Source organism: Eulemur rufifrons, chromosome 17, assembly GCF_041146395.1.
Source record: "Eulemur rufifrons isolate Redbay chromosome 17, OSU_ERuf_1, whole genome shotgun sequence".
Lineage (NCBI taxonomy): Eukaryota > Metazoa > Chordata > Mammalia > Primates > Lemuridae > Eulemur > Eulemur rufifrons.
Window position 1 is genome coordinate 45,914,491 of NC_090999.1, and position 23,846 is coordinate 45,938,336.

General features: G+C 37.3%; 1 protein-coding gene across 5 annotated transcripts; it reads right to left on the reverse strand.

Annotated features, from left to right (window-relative positions):
• Positions 1-1,685: 1,685 nt before the first annotated feature.
• SMN1 (survival of motor neuron 1, telomeric) lies at positions 1,686-23,538 on the reverse strand. Of its 5 annotated transcripts, XM_069491961.1 has the most exons (10): positions 23,434-23,538; positions 18,744-18,815; positions 16,944-17,063; positions 15,137-15,337; positions 14,835-14,987; positions 13,353-13,448; positions 12,382-12,492; positions 9,983-10,033; positions 4,162-4,187; positions 1,686-1,719 (listed from the first exon to the last, which is right to left on the reverse strand). In XM_069491961.1, exons 1-8 carry the CDS (start codon positions 23,515-23,517, stop codon positions 9,986-9,988), a joined length of 885 nt encoding a protein of 294 aa, XP_069348062.1. In that variant the 5' UTR covers positions 23,518-23,538; the 3' UTR covers positions 1,686-1,719; positions 4,162-4,187; positions 9,983-9,985. The 5 variants fall into 5 exon arrangements, with proteins under 5 accessions (XP_069348062.1, XP_069348061.1, XP_069348064.1 ...); XM_069491960.1 differs by lacking the exons at positions 1,686-1,719; positions 4,162-4,187 and adding an exon at positions 8,990-9,555; XM_069491963.1 differs by lacking the exons at positions 1,686-1,719; positions 4,162-4,187; positions 9,983-10,033 and adding an exon at positions 8,990-9,555.
• Positions 23,539-23,846: the final 308 nt, after the last annotated feature.

Here is a 23,846-nt window from a genome sequence, read left to right on the forward strand (position 1 = left end):
TAGAAAATTCAAGGGGATTTACAATCATAGATTAAAAATAGACCAGAAGGAGTCCTATATACATCATCAGTGAACATTTAGAAAATAGAATAGTAAAAAAAAATACTGTTTAGACCAGGGGGCAGCCTATACCAGCTTGTTTCTCTTTCCGAGCCTGGTTGTGTGTCCTAGTTTTGGTTAGCTGACCAGAGGAACATAAAAGATCCCTCCTCAGATAAGGTTATGGTTTCTCTGAAGCTGAGGCATCTCACATATCTCTAAGTTGTTCATTACCTAAAGATGAAGCACATCCTCTGCAACTGAAAAAGGACCACAGGAACCAGGCCTGGTGTTACTGTGCCTTTTTTGTTTTTGTTTTATTTTTTGTGTGTGTCTTATCCTTTACCTTTATAAAGGTGTTATGTAAGTATACCATGTGGAGTCTTGTGAATTTTTTCCATTATCCAAAACTGCGTAATTGATGAAGATGGTACTGTAAATAGGATAATTGAAACAATTTTTTACTTTAAAATCTAAATGACAGCTAAGGCTTTCTTTGGGAAAAAGATAAGTGGGAAAAGATTTAGAACCACTGGTGCCAGGCTGGTTGCCAAGGCATCACTGTTTGAATTTGCTCAGGCACTAGAACTCTTGATGGGAGGCTTTCCTCTGCCCCCGTTTTCCAAGAGTGCAAGGGAGAGGATGGATGCTCCATTTCTAATTTCATCCATTGGCAGAGCCAAATACTAATTTCTTCCTAAGAAATACAGTCTCACAGGGAGATTTGATCCTACTTTTTAACATGCTAAGTTGGCTCCTGGATGCAGAGGATATCGCATTGCTTAATGTCATGAAAGAAAGGCATCCTCAATCTAAACACTTAACTATTTTCTGGAAATGGGTGCTGCCATTTTTCCCAATCATTCAGAAATAAAAGATTCAGCTAAAAACTGCTGAACCAAGAAACTTTTGTCAACAATTCTAAATGGACTAGGGAGAATCCTAGGTACATGGACACCAACCTTTAGACTCAACTGAAACAATAATCACATGGAGATGGTAGATGGAACTGAAAGGCCTTGATGCAGAGACAATGGGTGGGGCAGCTGTGTTAGGCAGTGTGTCTGATTCGGATACAGAGGAGTTCAGAAGAGAAACAGGGAGAAGCAGAAAAACAGACAGATGGACAAGGGAAAGTACAAAGAGGAGAATGACATGACTTCTAAGAAACATAACATGGCTTTGGTTCCTGACTGGATAGACCCAGTTCTTGCCTTTGTTCCCTAACCTTGGACTATCAGTAAGGCTGTTTTACAATTCTTTCTGTCTTTACCCAGATAAGCCTGAGCAATTTATTTCTACATCTTTAGACAGATTGAACCCTATCCTATGTATTCCAAGGAAAAATATTCAACTTTTAAAGTTTCAAAAAAATTTTTCCTTTATTTTAAAGGCATTAATAAAAAACTTAACATACTAAGAAAGTTACAATATACAAATGTGCTCAATTGCAATTTTGACAGATTGACTTTTTTGTACCATATGTCATCTTGAGTTTCTTTTAACCACTCATATTTCCATTGTTCAGTTACTCAAACTGATTATTCCCTAAAACCCTTTGCTGGTTATTTAAGCATGGAACACATGCAATAAGGGAAGAAGTACAGATGATTGTGCCACCCAGTCAAGTGTCCAACAAGGAAACATCAAAATACTATTCTCCTTGGGAGAAAACTGCACCTGAATTTGAAAGGAAAAAAGTCTAAATTATAAAATATAAAAACCTATTTTCTTATAAAATCATAAAGAAAGAACAGAGAAAATATAAGCAATATACTGATTGTGGTACATACACTGGAACACAAATATAAAAATATGTAATATTTTTGTATAGAGCACAAAGAACATAAAAATGCTAATATAAAGACTTATGCGAATTCCAAAAAAATTTTTAAGAAGTACTGGTATTTGGTCTGTCCTACTAAGATTTAAAACATATTATAAAATGATTATCAAAATCATGTTAAAAAAATTTTAAACACATTAGTGATTACAACTGTACAAATAACATTCTCCAACTACAATATAATAACATTAGAAGTTAAACCTAACTACCTAGAAATTAAAGCATTAAGTATTTCTAGAGTTGAAAACAAAACTCAAAAATTTGGAATTTCTTTCTAGAAAACAATAATAAGAATTCTACATAAGACAACCTCCAGAATATAACATTACTCAGAGGAAAATTTATGGTCCTAAAATATTCATTTTAATAAACAATAAGAAGAAATTTAAAAAAAATTATTAGGAAAGCAGAAACATGAAAATTAACCCCCAATAGACCATCAAGGTCTATTGAACCCAATTTTAGTTTCTAAGTTGTTTTTTTTTTTTTTTTTTTAACAGTTCTAACTATTTGTAAGGATTCATGACATTCTTTCTTAGAGGTCTGCCAAGGAACAAAGAGAAAAAATTTACTTATTTAAAAAAAACAAACACCACCTATTGCGATTACAGTGTGACTCTACTGAACCCTTTTATAAACCTAAAAGATAGCATTTTAATGAGTTTATCATCCCTTATCTTGAAACATTTTGTTATTCATCATCCCAAGATTCATTTTATTATAACTCATTGTGATAGCCAGCCTCCAAAATTTCTCCCCAGTGATTTCTGCCTCTGGCTATTCATACCCTTGTGTCATCCCCTCCAGTTAACTGTGGGCTGGACTTAGAAACTTGTATCTAAAGAATAGAAAAAGGTGGAAGTAATGGTGTGTGATTCAGAGACTAAGTTATAAAGGTAAGTGTGGCCTTGCTCTCACTTTCTTGAGTTACTCATTCTGGGGGAAGCCAGTTAGATTCTCAGGTTGCCTACAGGGAACCTCCAGTGGCAAGGAACTGAGGCCCCTGCCAACAACCATGTGAGTGAGCTTGGATCTTCCAGACCCAGTAGAGTCTTGAGATGACTGCAGCCTCATAAGAACCACCCAGAACCACCCAGCTAAGCTGCTCCTGGATTCCTGACCCACAGAAACTATGAGGTAAAAGCGTTTGCTGCTTTAAGTTGCTAAATTTTAGGGTAATTTGTTAGGCATCAATAGATAATACACGCTCCTATTACCTCCAACTATGCTTTAAAAAAAGGCTAAAATAATAAGAACATGGAAGGATGGAATCACCTAAAAGGATGATGAGGTAAGTCATCATTGTTTACATGATCCTTCAGTTTTCTTATTCTACTGCCCAGTATTACATGATCTTTCAAAAAGTTTTAATGGAAGTCTGGAGACACCATCCTTGTAGTCTTTTTTTTTTTTTTTAAACAAAAAACAAACTTTCCTTGAAAACAGTTGAGAATTCAGATTTTTTCATTTTCTCTCCATCACAGCAAAGAGAAGAAAATTGACAGAAAAAGTTATTTCATAATTATTAAACCAATTAGAAGATGAATATAAAGACATAGATACCAACATTGACTCCAGTGGTTGGAAAACTATGACCTAAAATATTTACTACCTAACTCTTTGTTAATCCCTGCTCTGGGCTAAAAATGGTGGTGAAATTGTTCATATGAAAACTATGAGTCTTCAGGTGAGATATACTACTTAGATAAATTCTCTCAAATTCAAGAACTGATATATTTCTAAGGAGAAAAAAGGAAATATGGTGGTCTCATCTGGTTAGTCATTCAACAGAAAGGACTACATTATATAACATTTTATGATAAAAATCTGAAACACTACATTTTGCTAAAAGGACAGGTAAAAATATTCCTTCATCTTGTACACTTATGCACCAGAATTTACTTTAAATAGTTTTAAGTGGACAAAAGAGGAAGACAGATGTGTATACAAAGTAACTGAAAGGTAAAAGACCACGTTGGTGAGAATGTAAACTAACACAACCTCTACTGAGAGCAATTCGGCAAAAATTTATTAAAATTCTAAGTGCATATCCTCTTTAACCTAGTAGTTCTAATTCTATATATTTAATCCTAAATATACTGACTGTATATTAAATAGCAAACAGTTGGAAACAAACTCTCACCCATAAAATATCAATTGAATAAGTATGGTGCATATCTCTGTATAAGAATATCCTGCAACTGTTTAAAAGAACAAGACAGTTTAAATATTGTATAGAATGCTCCCTAAGATATAGTGAGGAAAAAAGCACTTACCTATTAAAGAACACTGTATGAATTACCTATAAAAATAAAAAATTTAAAAAGTTTAAAGGGGTAATGATAATACATCATAACTAGATTTATTTTAGTACATGCTATTTTTTTTTTATTTGCAATACATGTACACAGGACAAAAATTTTAAAACCACAAAAGGGGGTGTATTCTAGTTCCTCTTCAGAGGTAACTTGAGTATTGCCCTGAGATGATAATGTACATACATACGTATATATACATATAGATTTACACAAATGGCAGGTAGCATAATACACATAGTTCTGGATCTTACTTTATTCATTTAAATGTTTATCTTCCTATCAGACCACTATACATATAACAAAGCAACAATATTGTTTTTTAAAAAACAAATAGGTACAGTGGCACACACTTGTATTCCCAACTACTCAAGTAGCTGTGGTGGGAGGATTGCCTGAGGCCACAAATTCAAGGCTGTACTGCTCTATGATGACACCTATTTTTTTTTTTTCTATATATATAATTTTAGCTGTCCAGATCATTTCTTTCTATTTTTAGTAGAGACGGGATCTTGCTCTTGCTCAGAGCTGGTCTCAAACTCCTGACCTCGAGTGATCCTCCCGCCTCAGCCTCCCAGAGTGCTAGGATTATAGGCGTGAACCACTGCACCCGGCCAAGAAATAATTCTTAAACAAAATCTAACAAGGGGGCTGGGCACAGTGGCAAATGCCTGTAATCCTAGCACTTTGGGAGGCTGAGGAGGGAGGATCACTTGAGGCCAGGAGTTTGAGACCAGCCTGGCCAACATAGCAAGACCCCATCTCTACCAAAAGAAAAAAAAAATTAGCCAGGTGTGGTGGCGCATGCCTGTAGTCCCAGCTACTAAGGAGGCTGAGGCAGTAGGATTGCTTGAGCCCAGGAGTTTGAGGTTGCTGTGAGCTAGGCTGACTCCACGGCACTATAGCCCTGGCAACAGAGTGAGACTCTGTCTCAAAAAAAAAAAAAAGAAAAATAAATACATTTTGTTTTAACCATCAGATTAATTTTTCAGAAAACATGCAACAACTAAAAATTAATTGTTCCAAAATGGGAAAGGTGATGCAATGTACTGTGCTATCCAGCCAAGTATTCATGGAGAAAATGCTGAAACATTTGTTGAAACCAACTAGTCTTTAAAAAAGGGGGGAATTACTGGTAGTGAACTTGTTTTCCTGCCATAGACTATAAAACTGGGCACAATATATGTTACAACACTTTGCAGACACTGGGCAACAGATGGTACACGGCTGAGATCCTCGAGAAAGGGAAACCCATAAGGTAAACTTTGCATTCACCCTTTCTGGCTGGATATGATTTCCAAACTGCAGACTGGAAGGGGGATACTTCCTGAGATTACTGGTCTCCCTGAGTGGAAGAAACAGAGATTGGAGTTCAGGCCTTGGAAGAAGGCAGCTCCAAGGAGGCAGGGTCTAGAGAGGAGGGATTTGAAGAGAAGAAACTTCAGAAATTTGTATAGGATTTCCACATAGGTCTTTGTCCAAATCCCAAATTGCACTTATGTAAGACAAGACTCCACAGGGCCTGGCAAAAGCAGTTACTGAGGAGCTGACAGCTGGAGAGTTCAGAGGTTGTACAGAATTCTACCATTTACTATGTGGCCCAACACAAGTCATTTTACCTGTGAGTCTGCTTTCTCATCTGTAAAATGGGGATATTATCTAAATGGATTGGTGTTATAAAGATTAAACAAAATAACTATGCCTAGTATACAATAATCACTAAGTCTAGCCACTATTATTGTTAGTACATATAGTGGGAAGAAAAATTTCATGTGGCAGTTCCTGGTTTCCTTTACAATAAAAACCTAAATCTACTAACACATAGATAACAGTCTATTAAAACCAAGATTTTATAATATGGAGTTTTATTTATTATTAACCAGAAGTCTTTAATAATTAATGGTTCACACAAAGGCTCATTAATGCTCAGGTATACTGCTTCACATTTGCCTTCCTCTACCTAGTAACCGAGAACTGGTTTTACTTAAAGTGAATATAGGTTAACCATAAATTACACGCCACTTTCAAATACAAAGGTCAATTTACGTGTCACAATAACTAGTTATCAAAGAATCAGAACTTCAAAGCTGAGAACCTAGTTTTTCCAAAAGCTTCTCCAACCATATTGCTATCTTCAAAATATGCTACATGTATCATCCCAAGACAGTAGCTGAACTCATAAGTAATTATACCTCAAAAATAATGCTATGCAAAAGAATATGGTCTAATTCTAAGAAGTTCTAAAATAGATAAAAGTAATCTGCTCATAGAAGTTAGAACAGTGGTTGCCAGGGTGGGCAAATGTGGTGAATGGGGAGAGAGGGACACGAAGGGACTTCCTGGTTGAGGGAAACGTTCTCTATGTTGATTGAGGTGTAACAAGTATTTGTCAATACTGACCAAACTTTGCAATTTAAATCTGTGCATTTTACTGTATATAAATTATACCTCAAAAATGCTATTAAAAAAAAAGAAGTCCTATGCACACATCTTTAATTCTCTTGAAAGGTCATGATTTGTACATAAAAACACCCAAGCACTTAGTGAGATAACTAAATATCAAATGCCTTCTACTGATTGCTGTATGTAAAACATGGACGTAATGCGAAAGGAGGAGTTGCCCTTCTTCATTTTCAGAATTTGATTTCTGAACTGAATCCATTGTTTTTGCAATCACCAAGAGCTTTAAACTCCATTAAGACTTAAGTTCAGCCTGAGCAAGAGCGAGACCTCGTCTCTACTAAAAATAGAAAGAAATTATATGGACAGCTAAAAATATATATAGAAAAAATTAGCTGGGCACATGCCTGTAGTCCCAGCTACTCGGGAGGCTGAGGCAGGAGGATTGCTTGAGCCCAGGAGTTTGAGGTTGCTGTGAGCTAAGCTGACGCCACGGCACTCTAGCCTGGGCAACAGAGTGAAACTCTGTTTCAAAAAAAAAAAAGATTAATTTCATGAAAATTAAAAATTAAAAGACATTAGCCCTGTAGTTTACTTCTGTTAATGGCAACCCTGCAGAAAAGCTAAACTTACATCTCAGACAGAGCAATCTCTGGCTGATCCCTTACTGAAGGCTCTCTTCAAATACAGCACCTTATGTTTTTCTGTCTTCTGCATGTAGGTCCTGCTGTGGCTGTGGAACAGACCATGGAATTTCCCATCTGGGATCCCTTATAACCACAACGACAATTACTATAGTGATAGCCAGGGAACCAGCTCTGTTTTGACCTTATTACTAGGAATAGTGTGGTGGCTTTACATTTCCTGTCTGTACCTAAGGGGGAAGCAGCTTCATTATTCAATATTTAAGGTAAATAATGCCTAAAAATAACCTTAAGTCAAACACCATTATGATTAACTCAACATTTAAAACCATTTAACCTAATACAGCGTTTGCTAAGTCTTTTTCAAAACTAGCAAGACATAAAACTAATGCCTAAATCCCTTCATTATGAATGAAAGATGGATCTGAAAACAACTCTGAAATTTCTTTCCATTTACCATTTTCTCTCTTCTTTGACAGTCCCTCCACCCTATGCTCTAAGTTCATCCTCAGCTTCAAAAAACTGCCAGATACTGTAGAAACAGTGAAGAACAAGGTGCAGTACCTCTCCTCTAATGACAGAGCAAAGACAGATATATAAACAATAAAGATAATATAATGTAAAAAGCTATGTAATAGAAATAAGCAGAGAGTGTATTCAAGGAGGGGAAATTACATGAACAGGGGGTGGTGGATAAGAAGGCTGGGTGGCATTAGGAATAATGATGTGACATCTGAGCTACCTTATGCCTCTAAACACACATCCCCTAATGCTTCTGGCTTTGAACATTCTCTGCCTGGAACAGACTAACTCATTCCATCCTCTGCCTGATTTTTCTATTTATCCTTTTAGAATTGGCTGAATATGCCAGGTAAATATCTTCAACTGAACGAAGATGACTAATCAGGCCGGGTGCAGTGGCTCACGCCTGTAATCCTAGCACTCTGGGAGGCCAAGGCGGGTGGATAGCTCGAGGTCAGGAGTTCGAGACCAGCCTGAGCAAGAGCGAGACCCCATCTCTACTAAAAATAGACAGAAATGACCTGGACAGCTAAAAATCTATATAGAAAAAAATTAGCCAGGCATGGTGGCAAATGCCTATAGTCTGAGCCTCTCGGGAGGCTGAGGCAGGATTGCTTAAAGCCCAGGAGTTTGAGGTTGCTGTGAGCTAGGCTGACGCCACGGCACTCTAGCCCAGGGAACAGAGCGAGACTCTGTCTCAAAAAAAAAAAAAAAAAAAAAAAAAAGATAACTAACCAAAGAATGAAATATGAGTAATTACACTTTGTGATAATTTATATAATTTAGAAAATACCCCTCCTAGGACTACAACTCCCATTCTGCAAACAGAAAAGAAAATGTGATTTTTAAAAATTTGCTTTTCAAGGAAACATCTACCAAGAATTATAACGTTCATAATCTTGTATCAAAGTCATAATCCAGAAATTTTTCCTGAAACTATAACAGAATAAAATTACTACATATACTAAGGCATTTACTATAATGTTATCCAGAATGGCAAAAACTACTCCACAAAAGGTACAGTGACATACATTAGGCGAACACTGACAGAAAAAGTATGCAAAGACATAAAAAATGTGACATTAAGTGGGGAGACACACACACACACACACACACACACACACACAAACAGCTATGATGGCATTCATATCAAAATATAGATGAATATGGGTGAAAAGTATAAAGTAATAAGCAAAAAAGGAATACAATGACAGACACATAGCTAATTTTAAAAACAATTAAATATTTTTATTATATACTTTTAAACATACAGGAAATAGAAAAAAAAATAGTACAATGAACATCCATATACACACCAGTTAGTGACATTTTGCCATTTATGCTTCACACACATACATTTTGCTAAACCATTTTACAATATTTTAGAGACACTGTAACAGTTCATTCCAAAAATATTTCAGTATGCAAATTAAAACATTCTTCTATAAACTACAATGCCCTTCTCACAGCCCATACAATTAGCAATAATTATCTAATATCATTTAAAATCTAGTCCATATTCAAATTTTCTCAATCATCCCCACCCCAAGTCAAATGGTTTTACAAACCAGGGTCCAATCAAGGATTCCACATTGCATTTGGTTATTATGTCTCTTAAGTAACTTTTAATCTAGAATAGTTAACTATTCCACCTTGCTTTTTCTTTTCCAACACTGATATTTTGAAGAAATGAGGCCAGTTATCTTCTATGGCATTCCACATTCTGGACCTGTGTGATCGTTTCTTTAGTGGTGTCATTTAACTTGTTGTTCTATCCCCAGTTTATTTCCTGCAAACGGGAAATTAGATCTAAAGGCTTGACTAAATTCCAGTTAAGCTTTTTTGATGAGAATGCTTCATAGGTAATACAGTGTACTTCATACAACATCACAAATAAAAAAAAATGCCTGGTTATCTGACTACCAGTGATGCAAAAGGTAATCAGATCCTACGGATCTCTTTATTGTAAAAGTATATTTTTTCCAAAAAACCAACCAGCAAGAATTTGGTGAGATGACACTTCGACACCAGGAGAATTTTAGAGGGATGCAGATCTCAACCTTGTAGCTAATCTTTGGCATCAAAATGTCTTTAATGTTGTTTTACATTAACCTTTCAACTAGGTAACATTTCAAAATTTTTAAAATGTTACATAGTTGTTTTCCACAAAATTTATACAAAAATAAGATTAAATTTCGTAATGATGGCAGACTTACTCCTTAATTGGAATGTGAGCACCTTCCTTCTTTTTGATTTTGTCTGAAACCCTATAAGGAAAATAAAGGAGAGGAAATTAAAAGAATAACATACATATTATCAACAAATGTTGGTAAGCATTTTCTTTCACATAAGACATTTTATTAACTTTATTTAACAAAATATGTTCAAAATATAAGTTTACAGCCTTCCACTATGCTTTTAAAATGATCCCCAAATGAATAGTTGTTAGGCTGCAATTAAGAAGTTTTTCTTAGGCTGGGCGCGGTGGCTCACACCTGTAATCCTAGCACTCTGGGAGGCCGAGGCGGGTGGATCATTTGAGCTCAGGAGTTCGAGACCAGCCTGAACAAAAGCAAGACCCCGTCTCTACTAAAAAATAGAAAGAAATTATCTGGACAACTAAAAATATATACAGAAAAAAGGGCATGGTGGCGCATGCTTGTAGTCCCAGCTACTCGGGAGGCTGAGGCAGAAGGATCGCTTGAGCCCAGGAGTTTGAGGTTGCTGTGAGCTAGGCTGACGCCATGGCACTCTAGCCAGGGCAAAAAGAGCAAGACTCTGTCTCAAAAAAAAAAAAAAAAAAAAAGTTTTTCTTCCTTTACTAAGTCCAGTGATGTTCCTAAGCTCACTTATACCTTATTTTCGTCAAATAAAATATACGACATAAAATTACTTGTGTTATACTCGTTTATTAAAATAAAACCATTAAAGACCAGGAGCTGGCTGGGTACGGTGGCTCATGTCTGTAACCCTAACACTTTGGGTGGCTGAGGCAGGAGGACTGCTTGAGGATGTAGAGAAATAAGGAGGTTCCTAAACTATTGGTGGGAATGTAAAATGGTACAGCCACTTTGGAAAACAGTTTGACAGTTTCTCAAAAAGCTAAACAGATTTTACCATAACAGCCAATAATTACACTCCTAGGTACATACCCAAGAGAACTGAAAACATGTCCATAACAAAATTTTGCACAGAAGTGTTTGTAACAGCATTATTCATGAAAGCCACAAAGAAGAAACAACCCAAATGCCCATCTGGATAAACAAAATATAGTATATCCATATGATGAAATATCACTCAGCAATTAAAGATATAAAGTGCTGATATATGGTTCAACATGAATGAACCCTGAGAAACTTATGCTAAGTAAAAGAGTCCAGGCACAAATGGCCACATAGTGTATGAATCCATTTATATGAAATATCCAGAATAGGCAAATCCATAAAAAGTAAATTAGTGGTTGTCAGGGGCTGGGAGGAGAGGATCTAAAGGAGTGATTGCTAATGGGTATGGGGTTTCTTTGTGGGTAATGAAAATGTTCTGGAATCAGATAGTGGTGGTGGTTGTACAATATGGTGAATATAATAAAAGCCACCAACTGCACACTTTAAAAGGGTTAATTGTAAAGCATGTGAATTATATCTCAAATTTTTAAAAAGAGAAATGATGTTGTCTTGAATGAAGCAGTAGCAGAAGAAAGCTAAGTACACTGATTCAGTATCGATATGGAAAAAGTCAACAAGACTCTCTTATAGACTGGATACAGCAAGTGAGGGAAAGAGAGGAATCAAGGCTAACTCTGCTTAAACAACTTGTGCTGCTAGTACACATGATATTGCTAACTGAGATTTAAGAGGCTATGGGAATATGGGTGCACAGAGTGACACCAAGAGTTTTGTTCTGGGTGCATTTGGTTTGAGATGTCATTAAAGTGGGAAATTCATCATACATACAAATATATCACAGTTACACAATAGCCGAAGAGATTTTAAGTATTAATGGGCGCATGCACAGATGATACACTTAAAAAATTACACCTTGAAGTCAGTTGTTTCTTTTCTTCTATATTAATTAACTAAAATTTCAAGTGCCTATAATATCACATCATCATTTCAGCATGGCACAATAGCTTCCTTTTAAAAATAATTTTAAAATTTTGCACTAAAATATAATAGAACATGTCTATAGTAGACTAAAGTATAAAATGACAAGTTTGAAGCCTCAGTCACCAAGGTCTAATTTGGTACATATTACCTCAGACATTTTTCTATGCACAGAAAGAATTTCATCTTTCTTTTGCAAAAGATTATCCCTTTGTCCATCCCCTACAATTATTTCACTTCAAAGCAGAAAACTGCTAAGATTAAAAATAATTTAGAAAGAATATTATTTAAATTAAAAAATGTATAACCAAATAATCTAATTTCCTTTATCTAGTTGGGGCACAAAAAAAATTTAATAACAGCATGAAAGATTTTTAAAAATAAACTACAAATACACTTAGGGACAATGCAACAGTAATTTAAGAGACAGATAGTTGTATTTTTTAAACTTATATACAAAGTCACATAATCACAAAGAAATTGTCAGGAAAATATGCTGAGTGATTACTTACCATATAATAGCCAGTATGATAGCCACTCATGTACCAAGAGATTAACATACTTCCCAAAGCATCAGTATCATCAAGAGAACCTGGACATATGGGAGGTGGTGGGGGAATTATCTGAAAATGGAAAAAATTATGGTGTATCCAACAAGTAACAATGTGGGGGGAGGGGTGGGTGGGGGAGCTAAGGGAAAAAAAAAACAACTAAAAAAAAAAAGTGAATTCTGGAGATTCAGTATTACATACAGAATGCTAGATATCAATTGTATCTTTTCTTATATCCCATGTCATCTCATATTTAAATTTTTAAAAAAATCTAACATCTGGAGAAAGCCAATCAATAACAAGAAAAGACCAATAAAATTCAACAAGGATTAAAAGACAATAGGTGACTTAAAATGTTTATAGTTTTTTATTTAATTAGACTACATTACTGTTCCATTATGAAGGTATGAATGAAAGATCAAGCATACTTTCATGTTTTCTCCCAACACACACACATGCTCGCACACGTGCATGGAGCATTCTTTTCAAGGGCCATATTAATAAAGGTCGTGGGTAGAAGATCTGCCTTACCCCCACCCCAATATACATAGTCTGCCAAAAAGTGTCTTTGTATCTGTTGTTAATGCCTAAAAATATACCATGAGAAATCCACTTTACATGATCAGAAGCTGACATCCAAGCATATATGGCAGGGCAAAATAATAAATTCTTTAGAATGAGAATTACCTCCCTATAGATACATGGCAATTTCTGCCAGGAAAGAATCAGGCAATATAGAGCTTAGAGTTGGGGCTATAAGAGTACTGTGTCCGAGTAATAGAAGGGCATTAAAAACAAAAAACCCAGAGATTAAATTCAAATTTTTACTCATTAGAATCTGGCCCTAGGGATGGTCTAAATTGACATTGCACAATTCCCTATATTCTGCTAAATCCTATATAGAAGTTTAATCTGAATTCTTTTGTACTTACTGGTGGTCCAGAAGGAAGTGGCGGCAGCCAGCATGACAGGAAGTGGGGAGGTGGTGGTGGTGGTGGTGGTGGTGGGCCATTGAATTTTAAACCTGGCTATAAAGAATATTTCAAAGGAAAATTAATTTACTGACATCCATATGAAAGGAAGAAAAAGGATTCAATACCAAAAGGGTAAAAACAATTACCGAGAATATGTGTATTACATGTATCAAAAAGATTAAATGGAATTCCATGTACCAAATCCTGAAGTCAAATGATGACTTCTAGATTTTTCTCATTTTCTCTCATAGACATTATGGAAGTAAAACAAAAGTAAGGAAGATTTATGATTACTTAATGAATCAGAGACAGTGTATTCAGCAAGACATTTTCATCACAAAAGACTATATCCCCAATTTCATTAACTAAATTGTGTAATTTTCGAATGGAAAAAGTCCTTTTAGCTAACTAAATTATATTTTGAAAACTAGCAGACCTCTCACCTAATAAAAATCAGCTCCCTGAGACTAATGAAGCATGATATACATTAACTAAGAGGTTTAATCATTTTAGAGTTAAGAAACTTTATACAATAAGCCTCAATAAGAAAGTGATCACAGAAAATCTTAAGAAAAAATTCTGATGAGTCATGCTTGATTTTTAAAAATTACTGCCTAAATACCATACTCTTCAGGGAAATCACTGCTTTACACAAAAGAACTAAAAAGGGACATACCCTTGGGTTCCATGACATAACCTAAAGTATGATAAAAATCTATTTTAAGTTGATTTGTTACTTATCACCGAAAGAACCATAAATGAAAACAATGCTTATATTTTAACTCTACAAAACAATCTGGGAGATCCTCAGGATTCTGTCTATATTAGATAGATGTAAAGATTTTTTTTTTTTTTTTTTACATATTTTATATAGGTGACATGGGGAACTACAGCATATCATAATACTTTCTGGCCACATGTGGTGGCTCATGCCTGTAATCTTAACATTTTGGGAGGCCAACGCAGGACAGCTTGAGGCTGGGAGTTTAAAACCAGCCTGGGCAATAGTGAGAGCCTACAAAAAATAAAAAAATTAGCCAGGTGTGGTAGCATGCTGCCACAGTCCAAGTTACTACGGAGGCTGAGGCAGGAGGATCACTTGAGCCCAGGAGCTGGAGGATGCAGTGACCTATGATGATGCCACTGCACCCCAGCCTCAGCAAAAGTGAAACCCTGTCTCAAAAAACTAACTTATTTAACTTTGCTAAATTATTACTCTAATACCCAATACTCCACAAAAGTAATTGGGTAAGTCTTTCAGTATAAATCATTTTGCACTGTTATCTTATTATCTTTTCAAACAATTCTCAAGAGGATATTTGTAACACCCAAAAAGAACTACAAATGTTTCATGGGAAAGCCACAAACCACTTAATGGAGGGGTTAAAAGTCCCAATATAAACTATTTCCTGGGAAACCTTTTCTGAGTAGGAGGTTTACCTTTCCCAATCCCAGGCCTGACCCAGGCATGGGGGGAGGTGGAGGGAGAAAAGAGTTCCATGGAGTAGCTTTTGCCTTGATGTTATTTGGCTTATTTCCAGGAGACCTGGAGCTCTCACTTTCATCTGTTGAAACTTGACTTTCATTTTCATTCTTTAAAAAGAAAAAATGTAAATATTTTTGTTAAAAGGTGTCATTAAGAAAAATGTAATGCCTCAGTGAATCAAACTGACAACTAGGTATACTGCTTAGTTTTTCATCTGGTTTCTGCTTCCAGGAATCGAATCTTTTTGTATCCTTACCTCTTGAGCATTCTGTTCTATGTTATTAGCTACTTCAGAGGTTGGGGAAAGAAGATCAGACAGATTTTGCTCCTCTCTATTTCCATATCCAGTGTAAACCACAATGCAGGTTTCCCTCTTAAAATCAACTGAAGCAATGGTAGCTGGGTAAATGCAACCATCTTCCGACCAAATGGCAGAACATTTGTCACCAACTTTCCACTACAAAAGAAATCAAAGATACAAACATATACATAAATTTCTTTTAAAGGGGCAAACTATAATCTTGCATGGAGAAGGGGTGGGGAGTGGAGGGTTGAGGGAATAGTTAACTGATTTACAAGGCTACATGATATAGTGAAATAGGCTTGGGGCCCAAAATGCATACATTTGAATTCCAACTCTCCCATTTATATATCATGGACAAATTTCTTAATCTCTTTGAGTCTTATTTTTCCTGTTAAATGGCTATAATAAAATCTACTTCCCATATTTGTTGTGAAGAATAAGAAGGAGGGAAAGTGTATAAAGTGTCCAGCACTCTGGTCTGGCACGGAGCAAGTGTTCGTCAACTGTTAGCTCTCTTACACCTTGGTACGGATGAAACTAAAGTTGACTTCTAAGACATCAAAATGCTTAGCTTCCAGGTCTCCTGTTTTTAACTAGCGGAAGTGACTCTACCTAGACTTTTGGGTTCCCTGGAATTAATAGTTTTAGGGTTTTTGAAGAAAAAGGAAAAAAAAGACACCCATCTTTCAACTTAAGAAGTAAAACACTAAATTTGATTGGCTTTCAAAAAAAAAAAAAAAAAAAAGGGGCCGGGCGCGGTGGCTCACGCCTGTAATCCTAGCACTCTGGGAGGCCGAGGTGGGCGGATCGTTTGAGCTCAGGAGTTCGAAACCAGCCTGAGCAAGAGCGAGACCCCATCTCTACTAAAAACAGAAAGAAATTATATGGACAGCTAAAAAAATATATATATATATATAGAAAAAATTAGCCGGGCATGGTGGTGCATGCCTGTAGTCCCAGCTACTCAGGAGGCTGAGGCAGGAGGATCGCTTGAGCTCAGGAGTTTGAGGTTGCTGTGAGCTAGGCTGACGCCACGGCACTCACTCTAGCCTAGGCAACACAGTTAGACTCTGTCTCAAAAAAAAAAAAAAAAAAAAGGTAGTAAAACACAGCCAATTCAATTTAAGGCCCTCAGGTACTCCTCCCAAACAGCATCACCTTCTTCCCCAACCCACAAAGTAAATACTGTCCTGATGTCAGCATTTATCTTCCCCATCTAATTCCTTTTACATGCATGATCTCAAACAATAGAAAGTTTAATAGTTGTTTTAGAAGTTTTATGTCCTATTAAAGCCAAGGGACACCAAAAAAAAAAAAAAAAAAAAACCACTTTATGATTACACATCAGTAGAAAATACTATACTAATCACTGAAGTTAAAGATAGTTTACACTACTCAATAAAGACAGTAACAAGTAATCCTTTGAAGTTAAATCTCAATATTCTAAAATACCCTGTTTCAGGGCTGGGTGCTATTGCTCACGCCTATAATCCTAGCACTTCAGGAGGCTGAGGAGGGAGGATTGCGTGAGGCCAGGAGTTTGAGACCAGTGAGCAACACAGTGAGACTCTTTCTCTACAAAAAATACAAAATTTAGCCGAGCATAGTGGTGCATGCCTGTAGTTCCAGCTACTTAGGAGGCTGAGGCAGATCACTTGAGCCCAGGAGTTTGAGGTTGTAGCGAGCTATGATTGTGCCACTGTAATGTGGTCCAGGGAACAGAGAGAGACTTTGTCTCAAAAAAATAAAATAAAATAACCTGTTTCAAGGGTGTTGCGGTATTCTTTTTTTGGCTTTTATTCTTCTTAGCAGGTTTTCTTTTAGGTGTGCATTTTGGTTTATCTGAAGTTTCACAAATGTCACCATTCTTTAGAGCATGCTATGAAAACAAGAATAGAAATGTACATGTTACAGAGTGATACATTAAAAAAAAGTTACAACGTAACTCAGTTAACATTATAAGCTGGTGTTAAGGCCTCATCACCTCAGAAAATCTCTACTTCCTCTTTTCACCATCCCACACACCATAGAAACTGCTCTCGAAGGCACCATACATCTGATTATCAGCTCTAAAGATCCTTTTAATTAAGTCTTCTTGCTTTCAATCTCTCTGTAACATTAGATCCTGTTAATCACCTATTTATTCTGATATTTATGACAGAGCAATGTAGGGCCCCAGTGTTTTTTATTACTTCTCTGGATTAAGTCTTTTTTTTTTTTTTCCGTAGAGATAGTGCCTCACTGTTACCCAGGCTGGTCACACACTCCTGGCCTCAAGTGATCGCCCCGCCTCAGCCTCTTAAAGTGCTAGGATTACAGGAATGAACCACTGTGCCCAGCCTCAGATCAAGTCTTAAATTTACGCATTCCCAACAAGAACTAGCCATCCTTCTTCAGCTGCTTGAGGCCATCTATTCTTATTAGTTCAATTACAACAGTCTGCAATCAGCCTTCCAAAGCTATTATCCAGCTCTGACTTTTCTCCTTGGTTCAGCCCAACATTTCCAATTACCAATTGCACAGGCTCACACATACCTGAAACTCAACATGACTAAAACTAAACTATCTCTTCCCCAAATCAGTTCTTTCCCTCCCTTACTCAGACTATTTCCCCCTGCAATATCACCAACTCTATCCCACACTGAGCCCCATTTCAATCTGTATTTTACAGAACTCTCTTGGTAACTCTTTCTTAGTCCACTTCTAGTTTCAGTGTATACTGAAAAGCATACGAAAATATCTAGAATTCAGCTGCAAAGATAACATAGAGGCCTGATCCTTACCTCATGTTACAAAAGTAAGTAGGAGAAGGAAGTGGACTCCACGTACTTAGTTCTCTTTATGCTCTGAGTGTATTCTGTGTGGGCTCAACCTAGCCTGGACTACTGCTGACTCAACATACAGGGTCAGACGAATACAGTATTGATGACTCTGCATACTTGGTGCTCAATAAGACCTCAGATGGGGGGAAGGTGATGATGCCAGACAACTGTATAAATGTCTTGTTTGGGCCACAGAACCAGACTACACTGGAAATATACAGTTCTAGAAGAACTGTATTATTCCTACCATGAAGAACACTTGACTCAATATCCAATTTATAGGATTTGGGAGGATTGAATTAATTTACTACATACAGAGTACTAAGAACAGCGCTTAGAATATTGTCAATACTCTACAAGTATTAATTACTGCACTACTGGTATTTGTCTTCATCACTATTATTTCACTAAAAGCTTATTGTTTAAAATTGTAATTCAGATTGTCCTTTTCCTACCAATCTGAATTAGAGGACTTCTACAGTTTGACACAATGTAAAAATATTGAAAGGAATAGTGTTTAAAAGTTTGTTTATATTTATTGCCTCTTCGAAAGGGATGACAGGCTATCAACTTTTAAAGGAAGATATCTCATTTAATTAACCATATTAGCATCTAGCTTCAAAATGAAAACTGAATAATGTGTACTTTAACACTTACTTTAAGTATGTTAGCAATTCATTTTTTTCCAAATGAATAACACGAGAAAATAAGAAAAAGAATAAGTAAATATGTCATACCTTAAATGAAGCCACAGCTTTATCATAAGCTTTTATCAATGCTGTATCATCCCAAATGTCAGAATCATCACTCTGGAGAAGGCAAGGAATAAAAACAATTCATGTTCAGATAGGTTTCATCAAAAACATCATGTGTTAGTTTGAGACCAGCTTGAGCCAGACCTTCACCTCTACTAAAAATAGAAAAATTAGTCAGGCATTGTGGCATTGCCTATAGTTCCAGCTACTTGGGAGGCTGAGGCAGGAGGATCGTTTGAATCTGGGAGTTTGAGGTTACAGTGAGCTGGGATGATGCCACTGCATTCTACCTGGGACGATAGAGCAAGACTCCGCTGTCTCAGGAAAAAAACCCAAAAAATCTCATATGTTAGATAGTGCCATGAGCCATCTTAACCTAGATATAACCAAATTACACTGAATTTAAAATATGTAGGTATTATAAACCCTAAATAAAGTTACAGGAAGCCTATCTGCCTAGAGGTTATGTGAATTTACCCTCAAAACTGGACAAATGTAAATGTTCTAAGAGGTATGTCATAAAGTGAATGCCCCCACAATTTAATTCCTGTCCATCAACTATGAGTAGATTTGTTCAAGGCTAGCTACATTTCAACTAAGATAAGGTTTAGTTTGGCAGGGTGGGAAAACATCCAGCCATAAACTTGACTTTAGACTATGGCAATGCCATTCTAACCACAGACACTGTGATCCAAAGAATATTTTTTCTCTTGACATTATATGTGTAGATTGTAAGGATACAAACTGTTAATAATGACTAATCAATTAATTTTCATTTTAAATGGGAGTGATATTGAGTAATCTGAAAAAGAGCTAAAAAATCATTATTTCTATTTTTGTATAAATTTAATTTAAAAAGAAATATTTTTGAACACCTACTATCTACTAAGCACTGTGCACATCATTAAGAGGTATATGAAAATATGCTACTTGCTCTCAAGAGATATCTAACTAGGGATTTCAGACATCTTGTCACACAAAAGAAAAAAATTATAAAACACTAAAATGTGAAATATAAACAATAAATGTTTTAATTAAAAAGGAAAGAAATTAACGTATACTGAATGATCATATGGAGGAAACAGGCCTAGAAAATAAAAATCAACAGGATTTGAACAGGTAGAGAAAAAAATAGAAAGTATTTTGGGGAAAAGCATGAGCCCAAGAAAAAAAAAGCATGGAAGCAAAAATAAACACATTGACTTTAAGTTTTCATTGATTTTTAAGATTATATGAGGTATCTAAAGTAGTCTAATTCACAGAAATAGAAAGAATGTGCCAGGCATGGTGGCTTACGCCTGTAATTCTAGCACCCTGGGAGGCTGAGGCAGGAGGATCGCTTGAAGTCAGGAGTTTGTGACCAGCTTGAGATCAGACTGAGCAAGAGCAAGACACCATCTCTACTAAAAATAGAAAAAATCAGCTGGATGTTGTGGTTTGCACTTGTAATCCTAGCTACTAGGGAGGCTGAGGCAGGAGGATTGCTTGAGCCCAGGAGTCTGAGGTAGCTGTGAGCTAGGCTGATGCCACGACACTTTAGTCCAGGCGACAGAGCAAGACCTGTTTCAAAAAATAATAATAATAATGATAATAACAATAATAAAAAAGAAAGAATGGTGATTACCAGGGGAAATGGGGAGTTGTTTAATGGGTAGAGTTTCAGTTTGCAAGATAAAAAAGTTCTGGAAATCTGCTGCACAACAATATTAACATGCTACTGAACTATATACTTAAAAATGGCTAGGATGATACATTTGGTTATGTGATTTTCTTTAATTAAAAATAAAACACATTGTATTTCAGGGATCAGTGAGACAAGTCCGACTAGAATCAAATTCTTACTATAGAGCAATTGGAGATAGTTTGGATACATCATGTGGGTGATTAGAAGACAGGTTATAAAACACCTTCAGCCAGAATCTTGGATTTGGTATAGTAGTAGTAAATCAATGAATTCCAGAAAAGTTTGCCATAAAATTCATTTAGTTGTAACACTACTTTTGGTCATTCTCCTGTTAATCTCCATTATATAGAACGAAGTATGTTCCAATGTAAAATTTTCAATCTCTCTATAAGATAAAAAGTCTTACAATCAGTAAGTTGTTTTGCAGCTACAGAAAGTAATCAAAGGTTACACCGCTACTTGCAAGGGGAGCTGTTCCTTGGATATTTGGCAAAAGGAAGGAGAGTAAACAGTAGAAATTAAGCGTCCTGAAGAAATAAGGAAATCACAAAATCAGAAGACATTCTCCTGCAACTGCAAAAGTCACTACTGATATAGGAAACTGTACTCCACCATATCAACAGAAGAGGGCACTCTTACACTAAGATACCTAGACATACAGCAACCCAAACTCTTCATATCTCAACTGTTATTGCCAGACTGGGAAATGACACATTTTAAAATGAACAGAAAGGACAGACACGGTGGCTTGCACCTGTAATCCCAGCACTTTTGGAGACCAAGGTGGGAGGATCACTTGAGACCAGGAGTTCCAGACCAGCCTGGGCAACCCTCTCCTACAACAAATAGCCAGGTGTGGTGGCACATGACTGTAGTCCTAACTACTCTGGAGGCTGAGGTGGAAGGTCATTTATTTGAGCCAGGAGTTTAAGGTTATAGTGAGCTATGATGGTGCCACTGCACTCCAGCCTGGGTGACAGAGGGAGACCCTGTCTTTAAAGAAAAAAGAAAAATTAAAGTTTTAAAAAATCCACGTAGATGATCCTTCTAATAACCTGTATTTGTAGGTCTTTAAACTCCTCTTTAGCAATAGTGTTGTACATTTCCCAGTCTCAGCCACTCACTTCTATGGTTTTTATAACCAATTACTACAACCTCTCCATAAATACAGTTTAAAGAATCCTACTCTGTAATCACCCACCACCTTTTAGGCTCTGCAAGTTATTCTTTCTAGTAGTTTGATGATGACAATTATTCCATTTCACTGGGATAGAAAAAATGTTGATCCTCCCACTTTTTTTTTTTTTTTTTGAGACAGAGTCTCTTTCTGTTGCCTGGGCTAGAGTGTCGTCGCATCAGCCTAGCTCACAGCAACCTCAAACTCCTGGGCTCAAGCAATCCTACTGCCTCAGCCTCCCAAGTAGCTGGGACTCCAGGCATGCGCCACCATGCCCGGGTAATCTTTTTTTTTTTTTAGTTGTCCAACTAATTTCTTTCTATTTTTTAAGTACAGGCGGGGTCTCACTCTTGCTCAGGCTGGTCTGGAACTCCTGACCTGGAGCGATCCTCCCGCCTCTGCCTCCCAGCCTCCCAGAGTGCTAGGATTACAGGCTGAGCCACCACGCCCGGCCCATCCTCCCAGTTTTTAAACTGTGCCTCAGGTCTTAATGTACTTAATTCCTTTTTTAACAAGCTTAAATTCCATGGTCAATCATTAAGATAATTCATTTGTGCCTCTCCCCCTCACTTCTTCATATCCACGTGGTAAAATTACAACCCTATTAATTTCAACTCTCTGTTAACTACGTGCACGCCCCACCACACACGATTAATCTTGCTGTCTGGTCCCCTTAAACTCATGACTACAAATCTCAAGCAAACCCTTCATGCTGCCTATCAACAGTTCCACTAAATTTCTCTAGTTCAACACTCAACGCACTTTCCTAGAGAACTACTCCCTACCTTCTCTTTCCTCAAACCTCCAACACCTTTCCCTCTATGCTAGCTCCTAGCTGATGACCTTGCTTCCTTCACTAACAGGTAACAATCAGAATCTTCACAATCTCCTGCCACAGAATCTGCCCATTCACACATATCTGTACCCGCTTCACTACACGAACTGCCAGTGTTTCTAACAAAGGCCAAATCCATCTTCTTACCCACTATAAAACTTTGCTCTAGTAATTCTCTTCTTTTCTGCATCATCAGTTTTCCCACCCTTACTGAATCTTCCCCATCAGCCCACAAACATGCTGAAACGTCGCTCCCATCTTAAAGCAAAAAACTAAACAATCAAAAAACACAACTAAAAATTCTCTTTACCTCACTTCCCCCTCCATCTATTGCCCAATTTTTCTTCCTTCTACTTATATTAGTAATAAAACTCCTTGAATACTGGCTTACAAATGTTGCCTTGAATTTCTCCCACTCTGGAACTTACTTCAATCAGCTTTCATCCTCACGATGCCATCTTCTGATATCCCCCTTATAAACCCGCTCTATTTCAATCTTCCCTATTCCCCATCTTAGTAAAACGCAATTTCATCTTTTCAACTGTTCAGGACGAGTTATCTTTAACCTTCCTCTCTCAAACCTCCATAATCAACTCCATATGCAAGACCTGTTGCCTCTGATTTCAAAATATATTCGGAATCCAAATACTTTAACTCCTACTAACACCTTGATCTAAGTTTGGATGATTTCAAGGCTCCCAACCGATTTCCTTATTTCCCCCTGGCTCCGCCCCAAGTCAGGAAGGGTGGACAAACCAACGTATCGTCAAGTTGCGCTAAGGCCTCGGGCCGAAGCCATCAGGGCGCCCAAGTTGCACGAGGAAGGAGCTTGGGTATGGGGATCGCAGGGAGAGGAGTGGGAAAAGATGTAGAAACACCAGGACCACGACTCTACGGTGAACAGACGGCTCAAGTCCCGCAGAGCGGCTGGAGAAGGAGTGCGGGGCACGAGAGGAGGGTGCTGCGAAAGCCTCACCTGGCCTGTACCACGCCGGAACAGCACCGAGTCCTCCTCCGGGACGCCGCCGCCGCCGCCGCCGCCGCCGCCGGCCATTGCCATGGCGAGCCTAGTGCGAGGTGCGCGCCGCGGGCTCTGTCTCTGCTGAGTGACGACTTCCGCCACCCGGGGCTTCTGGGAGCGGAAGAGTACAGTGGCTTGGAGGGCGGCCTGGAAGATCTCCGTAGGCTTTTTATAAATGGTTACTCCCCTCACAACTTGGTCGCCCTTTCTTATGTATTTTTTAATTCTTTTTTCCCCCATAATCCAAGCAGGGACACACCCGGGTTTTTCTTTTCTCTGTCTCAGTCTTCTGATTTCACTGTGTTGCGTTTTCGTAGAGTGATTCCACCAGGGTGTTTTTTTTTAAAACAATAAATTTTCTTAAAAAA

What these genes read in the sequence shown, in the direction of transcription:
- SMN1 (XM_069491961.1), bottom strand. Translation starts at nt 23,517, where the DNA reads ATGGCAATGGCCGGCGGCGGCGGCGGCGGCGGCGGCGGCGTCCCGGAG. An exon ending in TAGAACAGAATGCTCAAGAG is followed by an intron (nt 14,988 to 15,136) that starts GTAAGGATACAA and finishes TTCTTTTTAAAG; the next exon opens with AATGAAAATGAAAGTCAAGT. An exon ending in CACTTCCTTCTGGACCACCA is followed by an intron (nt 12,493 to 13,352) that starts GTAAGTACAAAA and finishes TTCCATTTTCAG; the next exon opens with ATAATTCCCCCACCACCTCC.